Below are 20,073 nucleotides of genomic sequence, written 5' to 3'. Positions count from 1 at the left end.
AGCATATCAAAGGCATATGTATATATATATATATATTGCATTATAATATAATATTATTTATATAATTTTATGATGTGATAATTAAATACGTACGTTTGTAAAAATTGGGTAGTTATGATTACTTAATTTTATCTCATATGTTTTCATTTATTTTCCTTTTATATTGTTCAAATAACATAAGAGGAAAATAAACATATTTACAAACATATTTACAACCATCTAAATTCTTGTGCATCAGATGATAATAATAATTTTCTTGTAATTTATTTTATTGATTTTCGCTTACGTTAGAAATAGAACTTTTTATTCATCATTTTATAAAAAAAAATCATCATTTTTAAAACAAATTCTCGAACTCATGCAGATTGTGCATCCATCAATTTTATATTATATGATGCGACATGTCAGTCACGTCGCGGAGATTCTAGATACTTTCTCCATTTTACATGAAGCACCGACTTTCCACGAGAGGAAAGTAGAATCTCCAAGAAATATCGATAATTTTACGATATACTATTTCAAATTTTTTGACATTTCGTTTTATCCACAATAAAATTTTCTAATAATATTTAACTTTTAAAGCAATCTAAAATATTTAACAAGCACATCTCACGAAATTATTCTATTTTTTCATAATATTTTGTTTTTTGAATGTTGATAAGTAATATCCAAAGTTAGATTTCATTACAATAAAAATTTTTTAAGATTGAAAATAAAATGTTTCCTTATTTGTCTGTCAAAGCCTTTTATTTAAAATTCTAATATCTTATTGATTTTTATTATTATTAAGGATAATTTGCCAACATTTATTAATAAATTATTTAAACTAAAATATTAAAATATGTATATGTATATGTATAACTCACATCATTGCTCATGTATCACATATATACATGTATACATTTACATTATATTCGATTAAAACTTGATCCGCCATTGGCTATTTTGCGATTGAATTTTTCACCATAAATGTAACAGGAAAAGTGCTTTCGACTGTCACTAATTTCATTATATTATACAGAGAACCAGAGAGAGAGAGAGAGAGAGAGAGAGAGAGAGAGAGAGAGAGAGAGAGAGGGGGGGGGTGAAGGTAGATGAAGAGAGAATACAATATCTGAGCAAAAAATTTATCTATTATTTGAAACATCGCAACGTGATTGAAGAGTTTCGAATCTCTAAATACAAAATCTCGATAAAATAGAGATTAACAAAAGCATGCTTATTAATACACGATAATAATGTTCCGCAATAATGCTGCATAGAATAAACTGAATGTACTTGATATTGGAAATGTGAATATTAGAGAAAATTTATAGAAAGTCGTTTAATTTCTACAAGCGTGAAAAATGTAGAACCTATTTCATCAGCACTTGATGATATAATAAATTGATTTCTATATTAAAATTCTTTCATTGAGGCTATAAGTTTAAAGATTGCAATACAGGGAAAATAAATATATTAAATATAAATATATATTAATATACTATGTAATTAAATTTTAGAAACACGTTATTAAAAAATCAATGTAAATATGTGTTAATATAAATGTAAAAAAATGACAATTACACTATTTCAAAAAGAAGAATACTTTGAGCTTTTCATTTTATTTGTACCATTTGATAAAATACAGTTCCCTGCCTTTTAGAATTGATTTGGTTGTAGATAATTAAACATTTCTCTCCTCTATTTAAAGAAATATCAAGAACTAACCACGAACGTATGCATTTTGTCTATAATGCTAACCATTCCCATAAACATTGCTTGGAACGGTTCATGTCCGGAAGTAATTTAAACCTGGGAACGGGTTAAATTTTCTTCCAGTTCGACGAGAAAGGTCAGTCGGGCGCGATATAATGAAATATCGATTACGCGGTCTGCGGCATTACCGAAATCGTTTTCCTGCCACTCGCTCATGTTGGCCCAAATTATTCCGCTGACTGCATCTAGATACTCTTATACGTAGTATTTTTGTTATGCATACATGCCATTTCTTTTTGAATATTTCCTTTCAAGTGAGAATTGCTGTTTTATGCATAATATTCGCGTATATATGCCTGATTCAATTTAATTACAAGTAAATATATATTTTAATAAATAAATAACAATATCTGATAAAATTCTACGATCATTTCTTTATTAGCGAAAATTGAGTTAAAAATAAATGTATATCACAATAAAGAAAGAAGAAACAGAGAATTTGAAATATCTTGCACAATATTGGAGAGAGAGAGAGAGAGAGAGAGAGAGAGAGAGAGAGAGAGAGAGAGAGAGAGAGAGACAGAAACATGAATATTTATCAACATAAATATTCTTCCACATTTAGAAAATATTTATAATTTAAATATAATATAAAGTGAAATGAAAGACATTCATTAAGTACTTATAATTTCAATTTATAAATTTGAGAAATAAACATTTCATAAGAGGTTTCAGGATTTAATTTTTGGTATCCCGCTATAAATTTGAAAAGGAAAATTTATCTCGATTTGATTGTAGGATAAGAGAGAAGAGAACGACGTGGGTGATCTATTATACTTTGTACGAACAGGTTACTCCTTCTAGTTTTTTTTAATATACGTGAAACGAAATGTGTATTTCCGCGACGACCGAGAACAACGAGCGCGCATCTCCCAGCGGAATTCGCGCGTAATAGTGCCTGCGCGCACGCTCACTTGTTCATACAGATAAATTTCCGTGGTGGTGAGGGGCATACGAGCGGCACGGCTTCGTTTTGTGGGGCGTAATTGCCGCTACCGAAATCGATGAATATTTCAGCGCGTACAGTGGCGCGCGGGTACGAATGCAGCCGCGTACTTGCGCGCCTGCACACCTCACTACGTATCCACCGCACCACACACGTACTCCCTTACCCGCCATCCTCTCGCTTTCACTCACCCACCCTCTTATTCTCGCCATCGTATCACAGTATCCGTCCCTCCTCCCTTTTGCCACTCCCCAACGCTGGCAACGGTCGGCGAATATGTTTATTCATGCGGTTATTTATTAGTTCGGGCAATTAGCATTAATTAGCGCAATCTGGTACTCCGTTCTACCTCGCAGCGGCACGTCCGCAAGCCGCGAGCAGCGCGACATTGTATAGCCGTAATGTTTTGGCAGTACACAACGAGGCCAGTAACGAGTTGCAAGTTACCGGTTACGATTGGGTTTGCAAACTCTGATGGCTTTCTTTGTGGATCTATTATGAACAAGGAAAGATAATCTCAAATGGCTTTGTTAGTACCTAGTTTCTCTCTCTCTTTCTCTCTCTCTCTCTCCAAAAAAAATAATAACTAATCCTGGCTGAGGTAATATTTTTCGCAATAAGTTTTTTACAGTTTTTCTAATTTAATTTAGGGGAGATTATGAGCGTTTCAGACTGATTGTGTTGAAAGTCCGAAAAATTATCAGCGCACAATCATATCTGAAATAAATTGATTTAAAAAAATATATACATATATATTATTGGAAACAATTTTTAATTTTGATTGTGTTGGCGTTCTCTATCGTATACCTAAATACCGTGAAATAATAACTAATTTTTTATCAAAAATATAAATAAAAATTACTACAAAAATATTAAACTTTATAGATTTCTTGGCAACAGATTTCTTGCTAATGTTTAATATAACTTATTAAATCCAATTTATTATATTTCAGTAATAATATACAAAAGATAATAGAACAAGTGAAATAGTACTTTGTACATAATTTTAATAGAAACAGTTTTATAAAGCTGTTATTTTAATAAAGTTGTTATGTTAATAAATTTTATTTTAGTTATTTTAGTAAGGAACTTCTATTTTCAATATAATGTTGCTTGTTATATGAATATATCTCTATATATGTGCAAGATATTGTAGAAAATTATTATACAAATAATATCAATAACTTCACGTTTTATTTCTAGTTCATTATATCAAAGTGAAACAAAAGAAACCAAGTTTTCACTTCTGATTATTATAATAATCATCACACCAACCAGTATAAGCTATAAGTGCAAATAAATGCACAATAAATTTAATTGGTCGACACAATATCACGGATGTTCCAACGAAGAAGGCAGAAAGGAAAGCAGTTAAGTGAATGTTTCAAAGATAATAGCCTACTTTCAGCGATCACTTCGTTTTATGACCGAATGCGATCAATTTGTCACTTCATTCTGATACCTTTTTCATTGGTCAATCTCATGTAGTTACGAAGCAAGTTGCGGCCGGAGTTTTCTCGTTACTCGTGTCACGTCACGTATAGTTGATAGAAAATGGAATCAAAACTTAAATGACAGCTATAAAAAATGAAGATGATGTGGCAATTTAACATTAAACTGCGATTAAAATATGAAATAATTTATTGTTTAGATATTAACCTACAGTTATATTAATTTCTGCTTTATAGATTTTAATAAAAGGTATAAACAGAAACGTTTGTACTTTAAAAATGTTTTGATATCCAAATTAGATTTTAAAAAAACTACAAAGTTAAACGTAAACACACAGAATACAAATTCTTAAATATATAAAATTTAATTTATAAAGAAATTAAAATAATAAAGGAGGAGAAAAATTACTTTCAATGATTGTAGATGTAAGATATTATATAAATAAATAAAATGGATAAATAAAATTAGAATCGTTTTAATATTCATATTTTCATTAAAAATTGTTTCCTATATAACACCTTTCTATAATATTTATATAATTCTTATTTTACTTCTATGATTTATAAAGATTTCTATTTTAAAAAATTAAAAAATATATAATAAAATTAATTTATATAACTTTAATTTAAATCAATTAATATTCGGAGGAACTGAAGATTTATAATAAATAGAACGGTGATTCATATTCGAGAAATTCTATATTCGTTTCATTACAGAAGAAGTAATAATAGATCAGGAGAAGTAGAAGATATGAAAAACTGATTATTCGAGGTCATTATAACATGATATCCATTTTCCGAATTCATTGCGCCCACCGGTGTTATTCATGTGATAATAGAACAGAAAGGATTGGCAAGATACTAGGCAGGCCGGAGCATTAGCATAAATCCGATAGAGATTCCCGGTATTATGAGGATCCAAATTCCTGGCCGTTAAGCCTGTCCTCTTTCCCCGCGTAACTATCCCGCTATCATGAATACGGCGCACTGGTTTGTGCAGCATGCACCGTTCACGAAAAGACAATGGACTCCGATGGCGAGAGATGGAGTAAGAGAGTTCATTAGTCGCTGCTGCGTCTCTTTGCATTAAGTATTGATAACGGAGAACTCTCGAAATAGCGAGCGAAAGGACCGCGACGGGACACGGAAGTGGGACGTGGTCTTTGTCCGTAACTACTTCTTCACTGAATTCTACGATCGCGCGGGAAAGTTAGGTGAGAGGTATCGTCTTGACGATGTCACGATGACTACTTGCCCACGGAATTCGTCTTTGGTATCTGGCGGAGTACAACTAGACACATTGCAGATGCATTGGTGCCAAAGGTACCACATCAAAGCTCACCCCAAGCCGACTTTGCGCGCCAATCCCCAATTATTGTCGAGTGTGCCTGTAAAGTCCGTTTCCTTGAGTCGCTGTCATTGTCGCACTCTAATCGGTTGTCAAGTAGCGGTTTCTACGTGTAATACGTTCCGTTAACGACCTACCCTACAAATCAGGGAGCATATATAGCGGAATTATGTTCACACTGACGTTATATTTTGGCATAATAAGTGAATTCTCAAAAATGCTTACTCAAATAATCGTTTGAAAATGCTTACTCAATATCTTCTCAAAAACTTCCATTTTTGGAAAATATATCACGTATTATTCAATAATTTCAGTTTTCAAATAAAGAACAGTTAAAATAATTAAAAATAAAAATGTACTTATTTTTCTTACGTATGCAAATAACGTAACAATGGAACATAAAGATCTTTACTCGAAAATTAGAAGATACTAAATAAGAAATAGTACGTATCACACAAAAATAATTTCAATATAATTATGTAATTATTATTATAACAATGTTTTATTTATGGAAATAGGATAATGTACTGTTCTCGAAAGACGCGGTGACCTATATTATACCAAATAAGCATGATTAATTGACCATGATTCAGCTTAACTCTTCTGTTTCTCCGGGCATAAAGTAAGGGTAATTTCTGATAAATGATGCTTTATCCAACGTCCAATTAGTAAATGTAGCATGTAATAACGGTACAAAAATAGATTTCAAATTACGAAGTTGTGTGAACTTCATGAGTTTAAGGACATAATACGCCCTCAAAGTAAAAGCTATATTTTTTCTAATCTGTTAATTTTAGTAAGTATAACGACATGCATAATCCTTCGAACGCTACATCGTTCGAAGCATATTGAAAACGTGTATTTTAAAACGTGCTCTCAAAGCTTGCTGGAAATCGCGATAATGCTCACCGATGCAACTTTTCCCTCGAGTATTTGCCCTTTGCACCGCGCTTAATGCACAAATATATATCGTTTTCTACTGCTCTTTTATCTCGTTTGAAAACGGCTTCGGTCCGAAGAGGTTCAGGCGCATGTATAGGTACGTAACCGGAAAGGTAATCGTTCGAACGTATCCTCCCAGTTCGGTCGGAGGTATACAGGGACGCTTCCAAGTTTTATTACCCCTGTTTTTGTCAACCCCCGGAGGGGGTGACCGTTTCTTTCTCTTAGCAGTGATATTTCACTATGGCTAGCAGAAAGAGAGAGAGAGAGAGAGCTCTTAAGCGTTTGAATCCATTCGAGCGAGCTAGGTCGAGAAATAAGGAGGAGGCAGAAGGGGATAGTTACCCGCACTGCAGAATTGCCATTTTCCGGCCTCTCCCTCCCTATTTTACTCCCCTAATCCCAACGCCATAAATTAGCCGGGACGGAAGTTCGATACGTTAGTCGCATTTGTCCACGGTATACCCGAAATAAAGACTTCGTGAAATCATGAGTACACGCGCGAAATGGTCGAGGGAACTGTTCCCTCGATGCAACCCTGGGATCCTATCTCACGGTTAACAAAGACCGGTTGTACATCTATCTCGACTACTTAAGATATCGATACCTGCAACTCTCTAATGAACAAAAATAGTGACAAATATTTGCACCAATTTGTTCTCGCGCTATGTACAGTTCGTTCTATAAACTAAAATGCAACTAGTGTGTGTTACTCGTTTACTTCATATCGATATTTTGTGTACATGTCCAGAGATGTCACATTTCTTCCCTAAACATTCTGGAACACGTAATCAATGTTACAAACAGTAAATATTTAGTTATCTCAGAGAAATGTATTTACTAAATTTTTAATTTATTATGTAAATTTTATTTATTATAGAGATAATTTGAAAATATAAATATAAATAATTTTTAAAATTAAAAATAAATAATTTTTCTTCTATAAATGATTTAATTTATTATTTAAATAATTTGAAGATGTGAATAATCATTATTATTAAGTTTGTTTATTATGACATATTTGATTTAACTCTGCTAATCTATTTAGGTTTATTTGACTCAAAGTGTAATTAATTTTTTTATTAACATTTCACTTAAAATTTTTTTCTGGCATTAGTGGCTTCGTTTGTGTTAATAAGAAATATATATTTTTTTGTGAAATTTTTTTAATTTTTAATTTTTTAGAATCATATTGAATCAAACAGTGTGATCGTACAGTGAATTTGAAAACACCAGCAGCGTTAAGTAGCGCATATACTTTTATTAAATGTACGCGCAAGAATTTCTAATGTGTACGATATTATTTTTTAATAGTTTCTTAAATTATCATTAAAGAGAACAGTTATAAATATTCTTATTATTATTAATAAACATATTATTATTATACTCTATTATTATTCCTTAGTCTGCAATTAATATATTTATTATAATTATAAACCCAATCAAGATATATATATATATATATATATATATATATATATATATAAAGATTCTGAACATTATAATATTTATATCGCTTTATAATTTATTAATATTAATATAGAATTTACATTAATAAAACAGATATTTTTAATGTTTTTATATCGTAATAAATTTTTTATTTATTCTATTTGTAATTTATATGTGTAATACGTGTAATATATGTAATACGAAGTAATCAGAATACATATATAAAATATATATTAAATGACATATGCGTATTAAAAAAAAACACAGCATATAAAATTATAAATAAAATTCTACTCTGAAATTTAAAATAAATTATAAATCATTTCAAATCTAAACAAAATTAATTTGATTAATTTCACTAATAATAACATTTTTTATTTCATAAGATATATCTTATAACAATTTATTAAATCAATATTTCGCTAAATCTCTCACCTAATATTCATTTCTGAATAACGCCTTGTAGCGTTGTATATTAATGACCGGTCCACACCATACAACATGCATACAATGGCATACAGCGAACAATGATGCGCATCGATTCAAATGAGTCAATCATAGCCAATCTAATTTGAGTATGCGTAAGATCGCAGCACATGGAATGTGATTCATGGTCTGTGCTACCGTTATTAACGATAATTTCAATAATACTGAAGATAATTTTAATAAGATATTTCAAGAAATTTGTAATATTTAAAAATATTATATATTATATATTATATATATATTCTTTGCCTATATAATTATTCCTTTATATTCTGCGCTTTATGTACTATAATAAAAATTATTTTAGCATTAATTTCTCTTCTTCAGAGAATAGATTAATTAATAGTTTAATATTTAAAATTAATTAGAAAATGCCTTCTCAATCTGATGAAATCTAAAATCACTATTATCTTAAGTAGACTTACTTGTTATTATAAATAAAAATAATATTGTTTTATCCATTTATATACACATTATTAAACATGTATATATAAAACTTAACGCAGCAGTTTCCTCTTTAATAAGAATTAGAGAAACAGAGAAAAAGAGAGAAAGAAAGAAAGAGTTTATTAAATTTAATTTTTCATATAAAATGCTATATATTGAAATGTACATAAATATATTTTTTCAGTTAATTAAAAAATTATTGTAAAACGCAATATTATAAAAATATTTGCAAATTATTAGAAGTTCTAGTATATTAAATCAATAATTTCAAAATTTTCAATAATTTAATCGATTTTTTATATACTATAATACATACAAATTTGTCTAATTACTAATCTTTTATTACTTTAAAAATTTTTGAGATTATAATAACTATATTATGTAAAAAAAGTAATTTTTTAAAACAGTTAGATGTACGACATAAAGTTTGTAATCTAAATTACAACGTTGTCTGATGATTTGGTAGAAAAACATTTTATTTATTCGGTATATTATACGAAAATGTGCGTCGAGGTGAAAATATATGTATAGAGAAATGTGAAACACAATGATCTCCTCTGACTGAAGTGTAAATAGGAACGTCGTAAAACTAATCCTGGGATTTGTCTCAGATAGCGCTTTGTTATCCTTAAATTAAATGAGTGTCGTGCCGTTGCCAAGGCTTTTTTGGCAGTCAATGTGGGAAGGCTTTTGGTAGGTGGGACGAGCTCGAAAAAAGGGAGCGAAGTGAGCGAAGAGAAAAAAGACGATGAGGAAGGTAGAAAAGCTTCACTCGTACTCGTCGTCTCGTCCGTTCGTTATTGTCGGCGGGTAAGGATCGTGCCAGGAGGATTGGGAAAAAATTCCCTGCTAGGGAAGGTTTCTCGCCTTCATGAAAACTCTGAGGTTTTATAGATGGGGATAAATAATGTATCAGGATATTGGAGGATAATAGCCACGGCAAGAAGAATCGAGAGATCGGACCAATCGGTGAATAAGATACCCGCCATACTCCGATGTGTACATCTCTATAATCTCGAACTATAATCTCGAGTTTCGTTGAAAACGTGATTGTAGATAAATCAAGACAAAGTTTTTGCGTGTTCTTTGTGCTAACTCTACCTAGAAAATTTTATCTTGATTCCGAAAGCTGAGGTAAAAATAGACCGCAAAGAAACATGAAAGAGAAATTAAATTTTTCATGATAACGTTATCATAGACGTATGCGATACTTTACACGTTTTTGTCTACATAAAACTAACACGTTGCTTGATAATGGAGCAATCTTTACAGGAAATTTAACAGATTGTCTTGATAGATAATCTGTGAGTGGCAACTTGCAAATTTAATTAAAAATATGTAAAATATAGCAACTGCCGTATTTAAAAAAAATCATCGAATATAACATTAGTGTGTATAATTAAAAAAATATTATTTAATATTCATGTAGCAAGATGATGTCAAATAAATAATGTCTTTAATATCAATAAAACGTTGTTAAAACTTTACTTGTTAATTGAATATCAAAGATGTTTGTCAGTTATTAGGAATTTAATTCAAATGCATCTTTATCCTTTGAATTGGAAAACTTATAACGAATGCGGTCACTTAGCATTATGCCAGATCAATGCATACTAAAAGCTGCTTTACATGAAATTAGCAAAGTTAAATGTAAAAGTATATAAATATTTTAAACATGATTAACTATCTACTAATGATATTGTCACATTATTTAACAAAATATATATATATGTATCATTTCATTGTCAAAGTTGATTATATTGTATCACTATATTCAAATATTTTATGTAAAGCAGCTTTTAATACGCACTGATTCGGTGTAATGCGAGTGATTAAATTCACTATTATAATAGACGTGCTGTTAAGTCGCTTCTTCTTGGCAGGAGAAGATTATACAAATAAAATGAAAATGTCGTGTACCTATCATGTACAGTTTATCGTGCATGACGCGTCGTTACTTGCTTGCATCGCGGCGTGTTACGGCATGTCATTAAATTAATGCTGAAACCCTGTAGCACGCAAACTGCCGAAAGTTACCGGCTAACTCAAATCTCGGAATCACAATCATGGCACCGCAAAGTGAAGTGCCAACCTGTTTTCCAATCAATACTTGATAAAAAAATATTAGGATATTCATATGCATCAACTTCAATGCAAAATACTCGTTATGGAATTAAACATAAACAGATCAAAAGTCATAGATGGAAGTATCTTAAAAATGTTTTTAAAAATGATGTTTTAAAAATAAATTTTTAAGCTTAAAGATACGCTGTATTCGAAATTTATAAAATTAATATTATTAATATTTATATAATTTTTTATCTATACAAAATAATGTACAATTTAATAAATACGCATCGAGAATATGTTATACAAAAAATGCTTGTTGATTCAAAGCGCATCAAGCTCTAATGGTAACTCACCCACCGCTTTTCTTTGTCTCTTACATCATCTTTTGCACGTTCGCGTTTATAACTTTAATATAAACTTACGCTGCCTGCATATAGAGAAATAATAAGAGCACTACGAGTTGTAAATACGAAAAGACATAGTTACAGATATCGCAACATATATTGTGGCAGTTTTACGACGTAATTAACATTAACTTTGCAGAGTAGTCAAAACAAACTTTGCGGAATTGATTCACAACGCTATATAAACCCGAATAAGTTATGTATAACCCTATTCACGCACAGAACGTGCCCCTTTTGAACATAAGCAGACAGCAATTACTCTCAATGTTAGCATACGACGAACTTCATCACTGACCTTCCGCAAGGGATGGACGAGCGAGGAACACCTGCGCGACGACGTAAATCGCTGACACAATAATGCGGATCAGCGACATCCATCTAGAACTTGGCGTGACGCCACGACGGGAAAGGACGATTCGCGCCGGAATCTCGGTGCGGACTGACACACGAGGGGTTTACCTGACTCGGTAGCGGCTGGAGTAAAAGAGAGGGTAAGAAAGAGCGGTAGGGAGAGATAGAGAGAGAGTGAGTAAAAGAGAGATAGAAAGAGAGAGAGAGAGAGAGAGAAGGGGAGGAGAGAGGGGAGAGAGAGAGAGAGAGAGAGAGAGAGAATGAGAGGGAGAACGTGATCCTTTCTGGTCTGCCGTGAGCTTTAGGGTTGGTGGTTCGCATGCGCTCGTCGGGGTTCACGTGCCCTCCGCCATCACAAACCGTAAGACCCGCCTTCCTCGTACTGGAGACACGTTCTTAGGATAGCGAGAAACACACGTAGACACCAACGTCAGTTGCATGGTATTCGACCGCCGGAGTCCCCTTAGGATAGATAAATGATCGAACGTCCTGCGTTAAACAAGTAGACGCCGGATTATGTTTCTGTTTATACAATCTGCACTGCTTTCTCAGAATGCCAAAATTTATTATAACGTATAAAGCAATTATACTCCCGACTCCTCATCGATCCGATGCTTAATTAGTATGTATAGATATTATCTGTTAACACGTTATCGCGAGGAAGTTATTTCAGAAAGGGCAGAAGTTGTCTTGCATTTAAACATCACAATGTCGTCGATGTATCTTTACAATGTCATTTTGGACATAATTTTATTTTATATTTGTTTTTTATATTTGTTTAAAACTATAATATGTATCTAAAATTTTTTAGTATCATAATATACATTATGCATTTTATATATATAATTACATAAACTGCGATGTATTTCATATTTTTTAATTTTGTTTAAGATTTTTATTTAAATAATTAAACTCTTACTACATAATTATTACATATAAATATGCATATGTTTACATATAATATAATAGTTATACACAACTAGAGTCTAATTATTTAAACATGCAAATATACATGTTAAACAAAATTTCAAAAATATAAAAATATTATTTATATTAAACATATAATTTATATTACAATTTTTTTATTTCACTTTATATTATATTACAAAACATATTACAAAATTTTCAGCGTTCTAATACAAAATCGTGATACTTTCGTTATAATAAGTAGTAAAATCTGTCATATGGTCAGCCATGCATTTTCCGCCAGAAAAACCAAGTTTTTCTCTAGTGAACTTGTACAGATTGAAATTACGTGTTCAATCGAAACGTTACTTTTCAATCTGTGGTGAGTGAAAATAGCTTGAAATCGATCGTCGGTTCGACGGTGAAAAAGATTATCCACTTTTCCGTGTCAGATGATAAGATTTCGTGACCTGTGATTCACCGCATCAGGGCAACGTACACGTGCGGGGACTACTTTAACAGACTGTCGATCAATCAGTAGATATCCTCGTTTATCAACTCTTTTAAACGAACGCTAGATCCTAACATCGTCGTTCTACGTGAAGTTCTTTTTTTGATTGCACTATTTCGAGCTTAACGAAATTGAACGCATCGTTGCTCTTTCTTCGAACATAGTTCACGTCTTTCAGCGCCGTCGCAGTCAGTGGACGCGTCACGAAAACTGTCAAGTCAAAAATTACGAAATAACAAGTGATGTGCGCAAACACTGAAATTGGTTCCATGCCGTCAGCCGAGAAATCGTTAGCGCGATATACTGAAGTAACTAGGATGAAAGTCGCCATCAAAAAGGTAGCAAAAGGAATTTAAGCGTTTCATGTCTTTCGGTGGCATGCGAACGAGTAGTGCAAGTCATAAACCTAACCCACAGTTCTCAGGCCAGTATTCGTAACAGGCATTACAGTACCTATATCGCACTATCCCCTAAGGATGACTCTAAGTGCAAGTGTACCGAAACTTTCGTGGGTGCCCTCGTAAACCGGTAAGAGATGGCTTCAAGGTGACGGCAGGAAGCGAAACGTGTTTCCAGCTCCCTTCTACTCCCTAGCTCTTTTCGTCGCACTTCCTTTTCCGTTCTATATCTCCCTTTCTTCTTTCTATAACATTCTCTTCCTTTCACTCGCGGATAAGGTAAAGTCGACAACATTTCTACTACTACACTTGCCTCGTCGCACATATTCCGGCACCACTGTAGATGCTTTTGTAAGTCTTTCAAGCCAAGTTTTACAATGGAAGCGCGAGTCTCCAAGAAGGAAACTATAGATATTGTCTAAATTATATGTTTTAATTAAAGTTTCCCTTTGTAAAAATTTTACCTGGTTATTTCATTAAATCATCAAATAAAGTAATAAATGACCCCAATTCGACGTCAAACATTCGTATACGCCTCATACACCATTTTCAGCTAATCAAAAATATTTGTATTTGCAATCGCGCCTCTATCACATATATTATTAATATGGAAATACATATATGGACTAATAGATTGACGATATGTGGTTTAAATTAGTGCAAACAGAATACAATATGTGTTTAATTATTTAAATAAGTAAATATTGAAAACAGGAATATATGCGAAAACGTAATGCGCACAACTGATTACGATTTGGTCTCTTTCTCTCTTGTTAAGTTTAGAATCATTTATACGTTAAGCATTTGCAATATTTAGTATTGTTGAATAATATTAATATAATAACACAATCTGAATAATAAAAAGATAAAAGAAATGTAATTTTAGATATTTTAGATATTAAAATAGTACGTGATATCTGGAATGCCAATCTGATAGATACGATGAAGATATTGTATGTAATATAATAACTTCCAAAATTGGATTAATTCTTTCTCATTGCTATTGAATCATGTATCAATTGTTTGACACGTACAATAGAGATTGTTGGTATCTAAAAGATTGATATTACTAAAGCAAGTAATCATAATGAAAGTAATCAGTATGCAAAAGCAATAGCATTATCAAAACCATCATCATAGTAAATTCCATTTATTCTCTCAATAATTTATAAAGATTATTAAAAATATGCATATATTAAATAAAATGTTTAATGTAATTATTCACATATGTAATGAAAAATACAGTAAATGTACTTTAATATTTTTAATTAATGTAATTTCGTGAATTAAATATCTTTTTTAACGATACGAAAAATAATTAAAAAAATGAGAGAAAATGAGAGACGAATAAGTGAATATGTTAATCAGAGAGAGCTTTTCTATTAAATTTAGTAGACATCTATAAACATCAACGTGATATACTAAAACATTATCCAGATTTCGCAACTATGATTTGCAAATCGTTTTAAATGTTTATCCTGGCAATGTTTGTGGAAAAATTGTGTCTAGTTTTCTAAAGTCACGGAAGCTGCTATCTATCGCGTATAACTTCTAGCCTGCGAGCTGTCTAGCGGAAAAGAAAAACTCTACGATCGTTTGTTTTTAGATTCGCATCCGTGATAAAATCAAATTGCACGGAGATCGGGCGAGACGTCGCGGAGGTCGTCCTGGACGTCGAAGCGGCTCCGGAAAATGCCCATTCCCAGTGAAGGACTGGATGCTCATTTCCTGCCGTCGGCGGACCGCAAACGCGAAACGAGTAATTCGATTTTCTGCGAAAGCGCTAAGAGGCGTCCAAAAGCCTCGACTACGCTCACTCGGTAGTACGGTTGCCGAGTCGAGAAAAGACTCGCACTGCCTCTTTATTCGCTTTCCTCTAAGTACCAAGCTTTTATGCGCTCTAACGCGAGCGTACGAATGCAGCGCGAGGAAACACACAAGAGCAAACGAACGAACTTGAGAACTCTCTTAACGATAAGCTCATTCTTTAATCTCGTATACGCATCGCAATTCGCGAGCTTTATTTTTTATCATCGCATCGATATCATGAGTATGCAATTATCAGATATTAAGCGTGCATGTATTTGATCCACTATCACAATAGATCCTTTTAAACATACTTGAAATTATTTTTGCTATGTTTTCTCTATGTAAATTTTATTTTTCAAATTTTTTTGTTTGCTCTCAATCAATCATTTTACGGTATTTAATCGTTAAATGTCAAGCTGTCAAACCAACCCAACAGAATCAACCCAAATTTATTCGGCCGAATTATATGATTGGCAACCAATTAGAACGGTGGATAAATAACAACAAAATACTTGCGTGATATCTAACTCTTATGTTTTATAGATTGACAAATACAGATTTGTCCTATGGATATCTTGAAAAATTTAAGTGTTTAAAAGCAAAAGTATATAGCACATTATATAAAAGGTTCATAAGTTTCGAAGGATTCTATTTATGAATAATGTCTCGTTTCAGTAGAAACAAAATATTTGCCAAAAAATATACATTACAATAAACTTATAGTCAATTTTCATGATACATTCTGGACGTACGTGTTATATTATTGTATTATTAATTAACACCTATCATTGTAAACGTCGTGTTTTTAATTTAGCAAGAATCATATGAAAGCATGTAAAGTTACTTTAACATTTATGTTTACTTTAAATTCGTTCTACTTCTTAATCTTTTTGCATTTGCATGTATGCAATCTACAAATTTAGAAAGATTTTCCCTGTATATTTTCTTTACATTTACGTCGGCAATCCTATTCACGAAGGAACCGTGACACTCAACAATCATGTAATGCGTTTTGCGATCCAAGAGGGCACAATGCGAGAAGCGGACGAACACAAACGAGAAAACTTAGAAACTTCGTTAATAACCAGACTGTTGTTTAGCTCTTCACACGCACCACCTCGCCCACCCGCGAGCTGCAGGCGAACCCCCGATCCAGGCACCAGGCGATCTTACTAGACCTTAACGGCCGTCACGGGCGCGTTACAACAGAGCGATAATATTATGCCGGTAATATAATGCACACCATGGGGGACCCCTATTATATTCTGACAATATCGATGCGCGACGCGTTCTATTGCACGCGGCGCAATAGTTCTGAGTGCATCGTAAAATCGGCCTCGTAAGAAGATATCGATTCTGAATCGTAAAGACGAAAAGATTCTTCGGAAAATGACGAAATCGAGGGTGATATAAGAGATAGCCGATTTGTAAGTTGTGTCAGTGTATATCTTGCTTATATATAAGAACATGAAAAACCGCGCGTTCAATTTACGTGCAGTTACCGCAATATATATCTGCTGTCATTTTGATATGAAAAACGAACTCATTTTCGCAACTATTCTTTCCATGTATCGCAGAATGGCAAATATATCTATATCTTTATGTTTCAATGCTAAAATAGTAATCAAATAATATGTTCCAAATGAAAATAATCATCCAAAATATAATTAAATATAATCAAGAGTAATTGCATATCTGCAGATAATTAATATTTACACAAAACAATTTTTTCTGTCAATAGATTATTAATATTGTACAATTGCACGCAACATTCCCAAAATGATTAATATTATTAATCACTTTACGTTCCCAATACAAGTTTACGAATGCGTAATATTTGTTGTACCAATATTCCAATGAGTTAATTATCTAGTTAATATGTAAATTAGTAAATTGTTTACGTTTCTCGTATAAATAATTATTTGTATAAATAATAAACAGAAATAAATATAAAATGCATGACTGCGATAATATTTGTACAGGCATAAGAGAAAGTGACACATTATTTGTATACAAAAATAAATTTTTTGCTTTCCAAATTTAAAATTAATTTGCTTATACTATTTCATTCAAATCGTTAATCTACATAATTAACAGACAATAAATATTTTAATATAACTCGAAGGAGCATTGTAACTCTAATTATAAATCTGTTTAAACTATGTAACAATATTTTAGGGTGAATCACATTAAAGCATTCGTCAAATTCACGCAAAATCGATAAATTTGCATGTAAGAATAAAAAAAATCGAATATTCGTATATTATCAATTTAAATATAATGCATGGCTAAACTAATAAACATGCTTATGTACACATTCTTTCAGATATAGATATACGTATTGTTAAATTGGGAAAATCCACCTCGATGGATATACATTCAAATTTCGATGACACCCACTTAACCAGATTTGTATGCGATTGCATAATAATTTATTCCCAATCAAGCGCGAGGCCCGTCGTATTTATTCATACATCCGCTATAATATTCACGTATCTAATAATTAGACTCTCGGTTGACTGGAAGAGCCACGTCAATCGGACGAACGTGACAGTCCCGCATTGAGCCCTTCAATTAATTCTCACCGGGTGGGAACGGTACCTGAATCCTACGTGTGCGTGCACCTTTGATAAACGAGTCGCATAAGGACGACTAATTAGGCAGGCACAGCGTGAGATTGCTTGCGTGTACATTTGGATCGGGTATGTGTAAGCGTGCACATCCATAAGCGAACGTACCCGTGCATGATGTCGTGTTGTACGTTCGGTTGTTTTAGGGGTCGAAGGGGCTATGAGATGGAAAGCATTGGGACGTCATTGTCTAACCACAGTCCGAACCACCGAACCATTATTCAAGCACAAGGCTTTGACGTTTGTCCGAGATAAATTGGCTCGCGCTATAAGCATTGAATAAACAGCAGCACGCAAGCACCTTCTCAATAATACAGGTGTTCCTGTAGGAAAGACAGAACTTGCTGATATACAGCGATATATTTAAATAAAAACATATCATTTTTCTACTTCGCGGTATATTCACAAAATTTCACGCTCGTGTGTCATATAGTAGTTAGGCATGGCTAGATACTTTAGACACTGACGGGCCCTATCAGTACCTTCTGCTCGAGTTGTGCGGCTTTGCTGTGCAGCAGTTTTTATCCACATCTCGTCGAAATTTTGCTGAATCGTTGTAAATATCGATATTGATGACACCATCATTATTTTTAATGAGGTACATTTATAACATTAAACATTAGACAACTCACTAATATTCGTTTAAATATCGTGACAGTTGTTCAAATAATAGTAAATCTCGTTAATCTTAGAGCTTTCTTTATCTTTTTAATTCGAAAAGCACTAAATCTGAATCAGTGGATAATCATCAGTGCCAAGTATGCCACTGATAATCAGTGAATTAAATGTGAGATCCCTAACCTAGCTAATCTTTATTGTGTGATCTAATTAACCTTGTTTTAGTGCTTAAATTCAATGAATATGGTATTGAAAGATTAAAATTAATGTGCAAATATCAGTATTTTAGTTATATAATGTTAATTTTAGTTACGTAACATTCTTCCTTTTTAGTTGAACTTCACTAATTATCAGCAAAGTATGCCACTGGATAATTAGTAACTATCCATTGATTCAGATTTAGAGAACAGTATATGCATGTATTATAATATTTAACTTTTTATAAACTAATTAAAGATTTATTTTTAAAAAGTACCTTTTAAATTACATTAAAAATTTTTAATGTAAAATAAGATAAAAATAAATAAAATGTGTGCGATTATTTTTTACACATATGCTTATGATTTTAAAGTGCTATATATCTTGTATTTATCAAAGTCAGGTATCTGTTGAAATTTCAGAATTTTTCAAAGTACTAAGCAATTGTAATAAAATTTTTTTTTATCAAATTGAAATATCAGTGTTTAAAAAGTAAAATAATGTAGCAAAGCTAATTAAGATATTTTCAAATATATTTGATATTTTCTTTTGCAAGAGCTTTTATCATTTTTACATTTATTATTTATTTTATCATTTTTTATCATCTTTACTTTTCTAAAGCAAAAGTCTCTATAATACAGCTGATCGCAGCTATATTAGCTGCACATATAATTCTTCTGTTATTTTTTAATCATAACTGATACTTTTCCCTGAGTTAAGGATAAAAATTGCCATCTATGCAAAACGTTTCCTTCTCGGTCTCTCGATGCGGTAGGTATTCGCGAGCCACATGAAGACTCTTTCATGCGTGTCGTTGCGGAAATGTAACACAATATATTCAGATATGTATTTCAGAAAACAGATTATTTCCCTCGCGCGTATATTTCACATGCATCAAATGCATTTTCGCTTCAACCGCAAAACGTTAGTAATTTTAATATACGTGAGTTACAAGTGTGCAACGGTACGAAGGCGAAATTGCGGGCCGGAGAGCCCGTTGTTTTTCCTCGCGCACATCCCGTAATGCGATATGACGGAAAATTGCATACGTTTTAAAGTTCGCTCGACAAACTGCAACACCAGGCGTACTCATGGTCGCAGCCATCATATATTCATAAACGCCCTACATAGTCATAGTGGTGTGTGCGGTCACTTGCTTGTACGCAATTGCGGTGACTACATCATTGTAAAAGACACATTATCGTCTTTCTTGTGAATTCCTATACTATATTTCTTGCTTAAGCGATGCAGTTTTGCCAGGATATAAACATCGCTATTACAACGTAGATTCTACGTGGACTAATGCAAATCACTTTCCGAGGTCAATTACGTTAAACGCGAACTATTTGCA

The 20,073-nt window shown here is 32.4% G+C and overlaps 1 protein-coding gene across 10 annotated transcripts in view; it reads right to left on the bottom strand.

Annotated features, from left to right (window-relative positions):
• Positions 1–20,073, bottom strand: part of LOC105151373 (Dpr-interacting protein kappa) — a 196,235-nt gene that overhangs the window by 69,005 nt on the left and 107,157 nt on the right. For 4 of the 10 annotated variants that reach the window (XM_087410243.1, XM_087410247.1, XM_011065047.2 and 1 more), the window contains exon 1: positions 11,597–11,753. The exons of the other annotated variants lie outside the window; for them this stretch is intronic. In XM_087410243.1, coding sequence (XP_087266369.1) covers positions 11,597–11,675 — 79 coding nt within the window. In that variant the 5' untranslated portion in view covers positions 11,676–11,753. Of the gene's footprint in view, positions 1–11,596; positions 11,754–20,073 lie in introns of those variants that run through there. 10 annotated transcript variants of the gene reach the window in all.

The sequence above is a fragment of the Acromyrmex echinatior genome, chromosome 10 (assembly GCF_024713525.1).
Source record: "Acromyrmex echinatior isolate Ae372 chromosome 10, ASM2471352v2, whole genome shotgun sequence".
NCBI classification, from domain to species: domain Eukaryota; kingdom Metazoa; phylum Arthropoda; class Insecta; order Hymenoptera; family Formicidae; genus Acromyrmex; species Acromyrmex echinatior.
The sequence above is the reverse complement of the archived record's forward strand: the minus strand, read 5'-3'. Positions and strand labels throughout refer to the sequence as shown.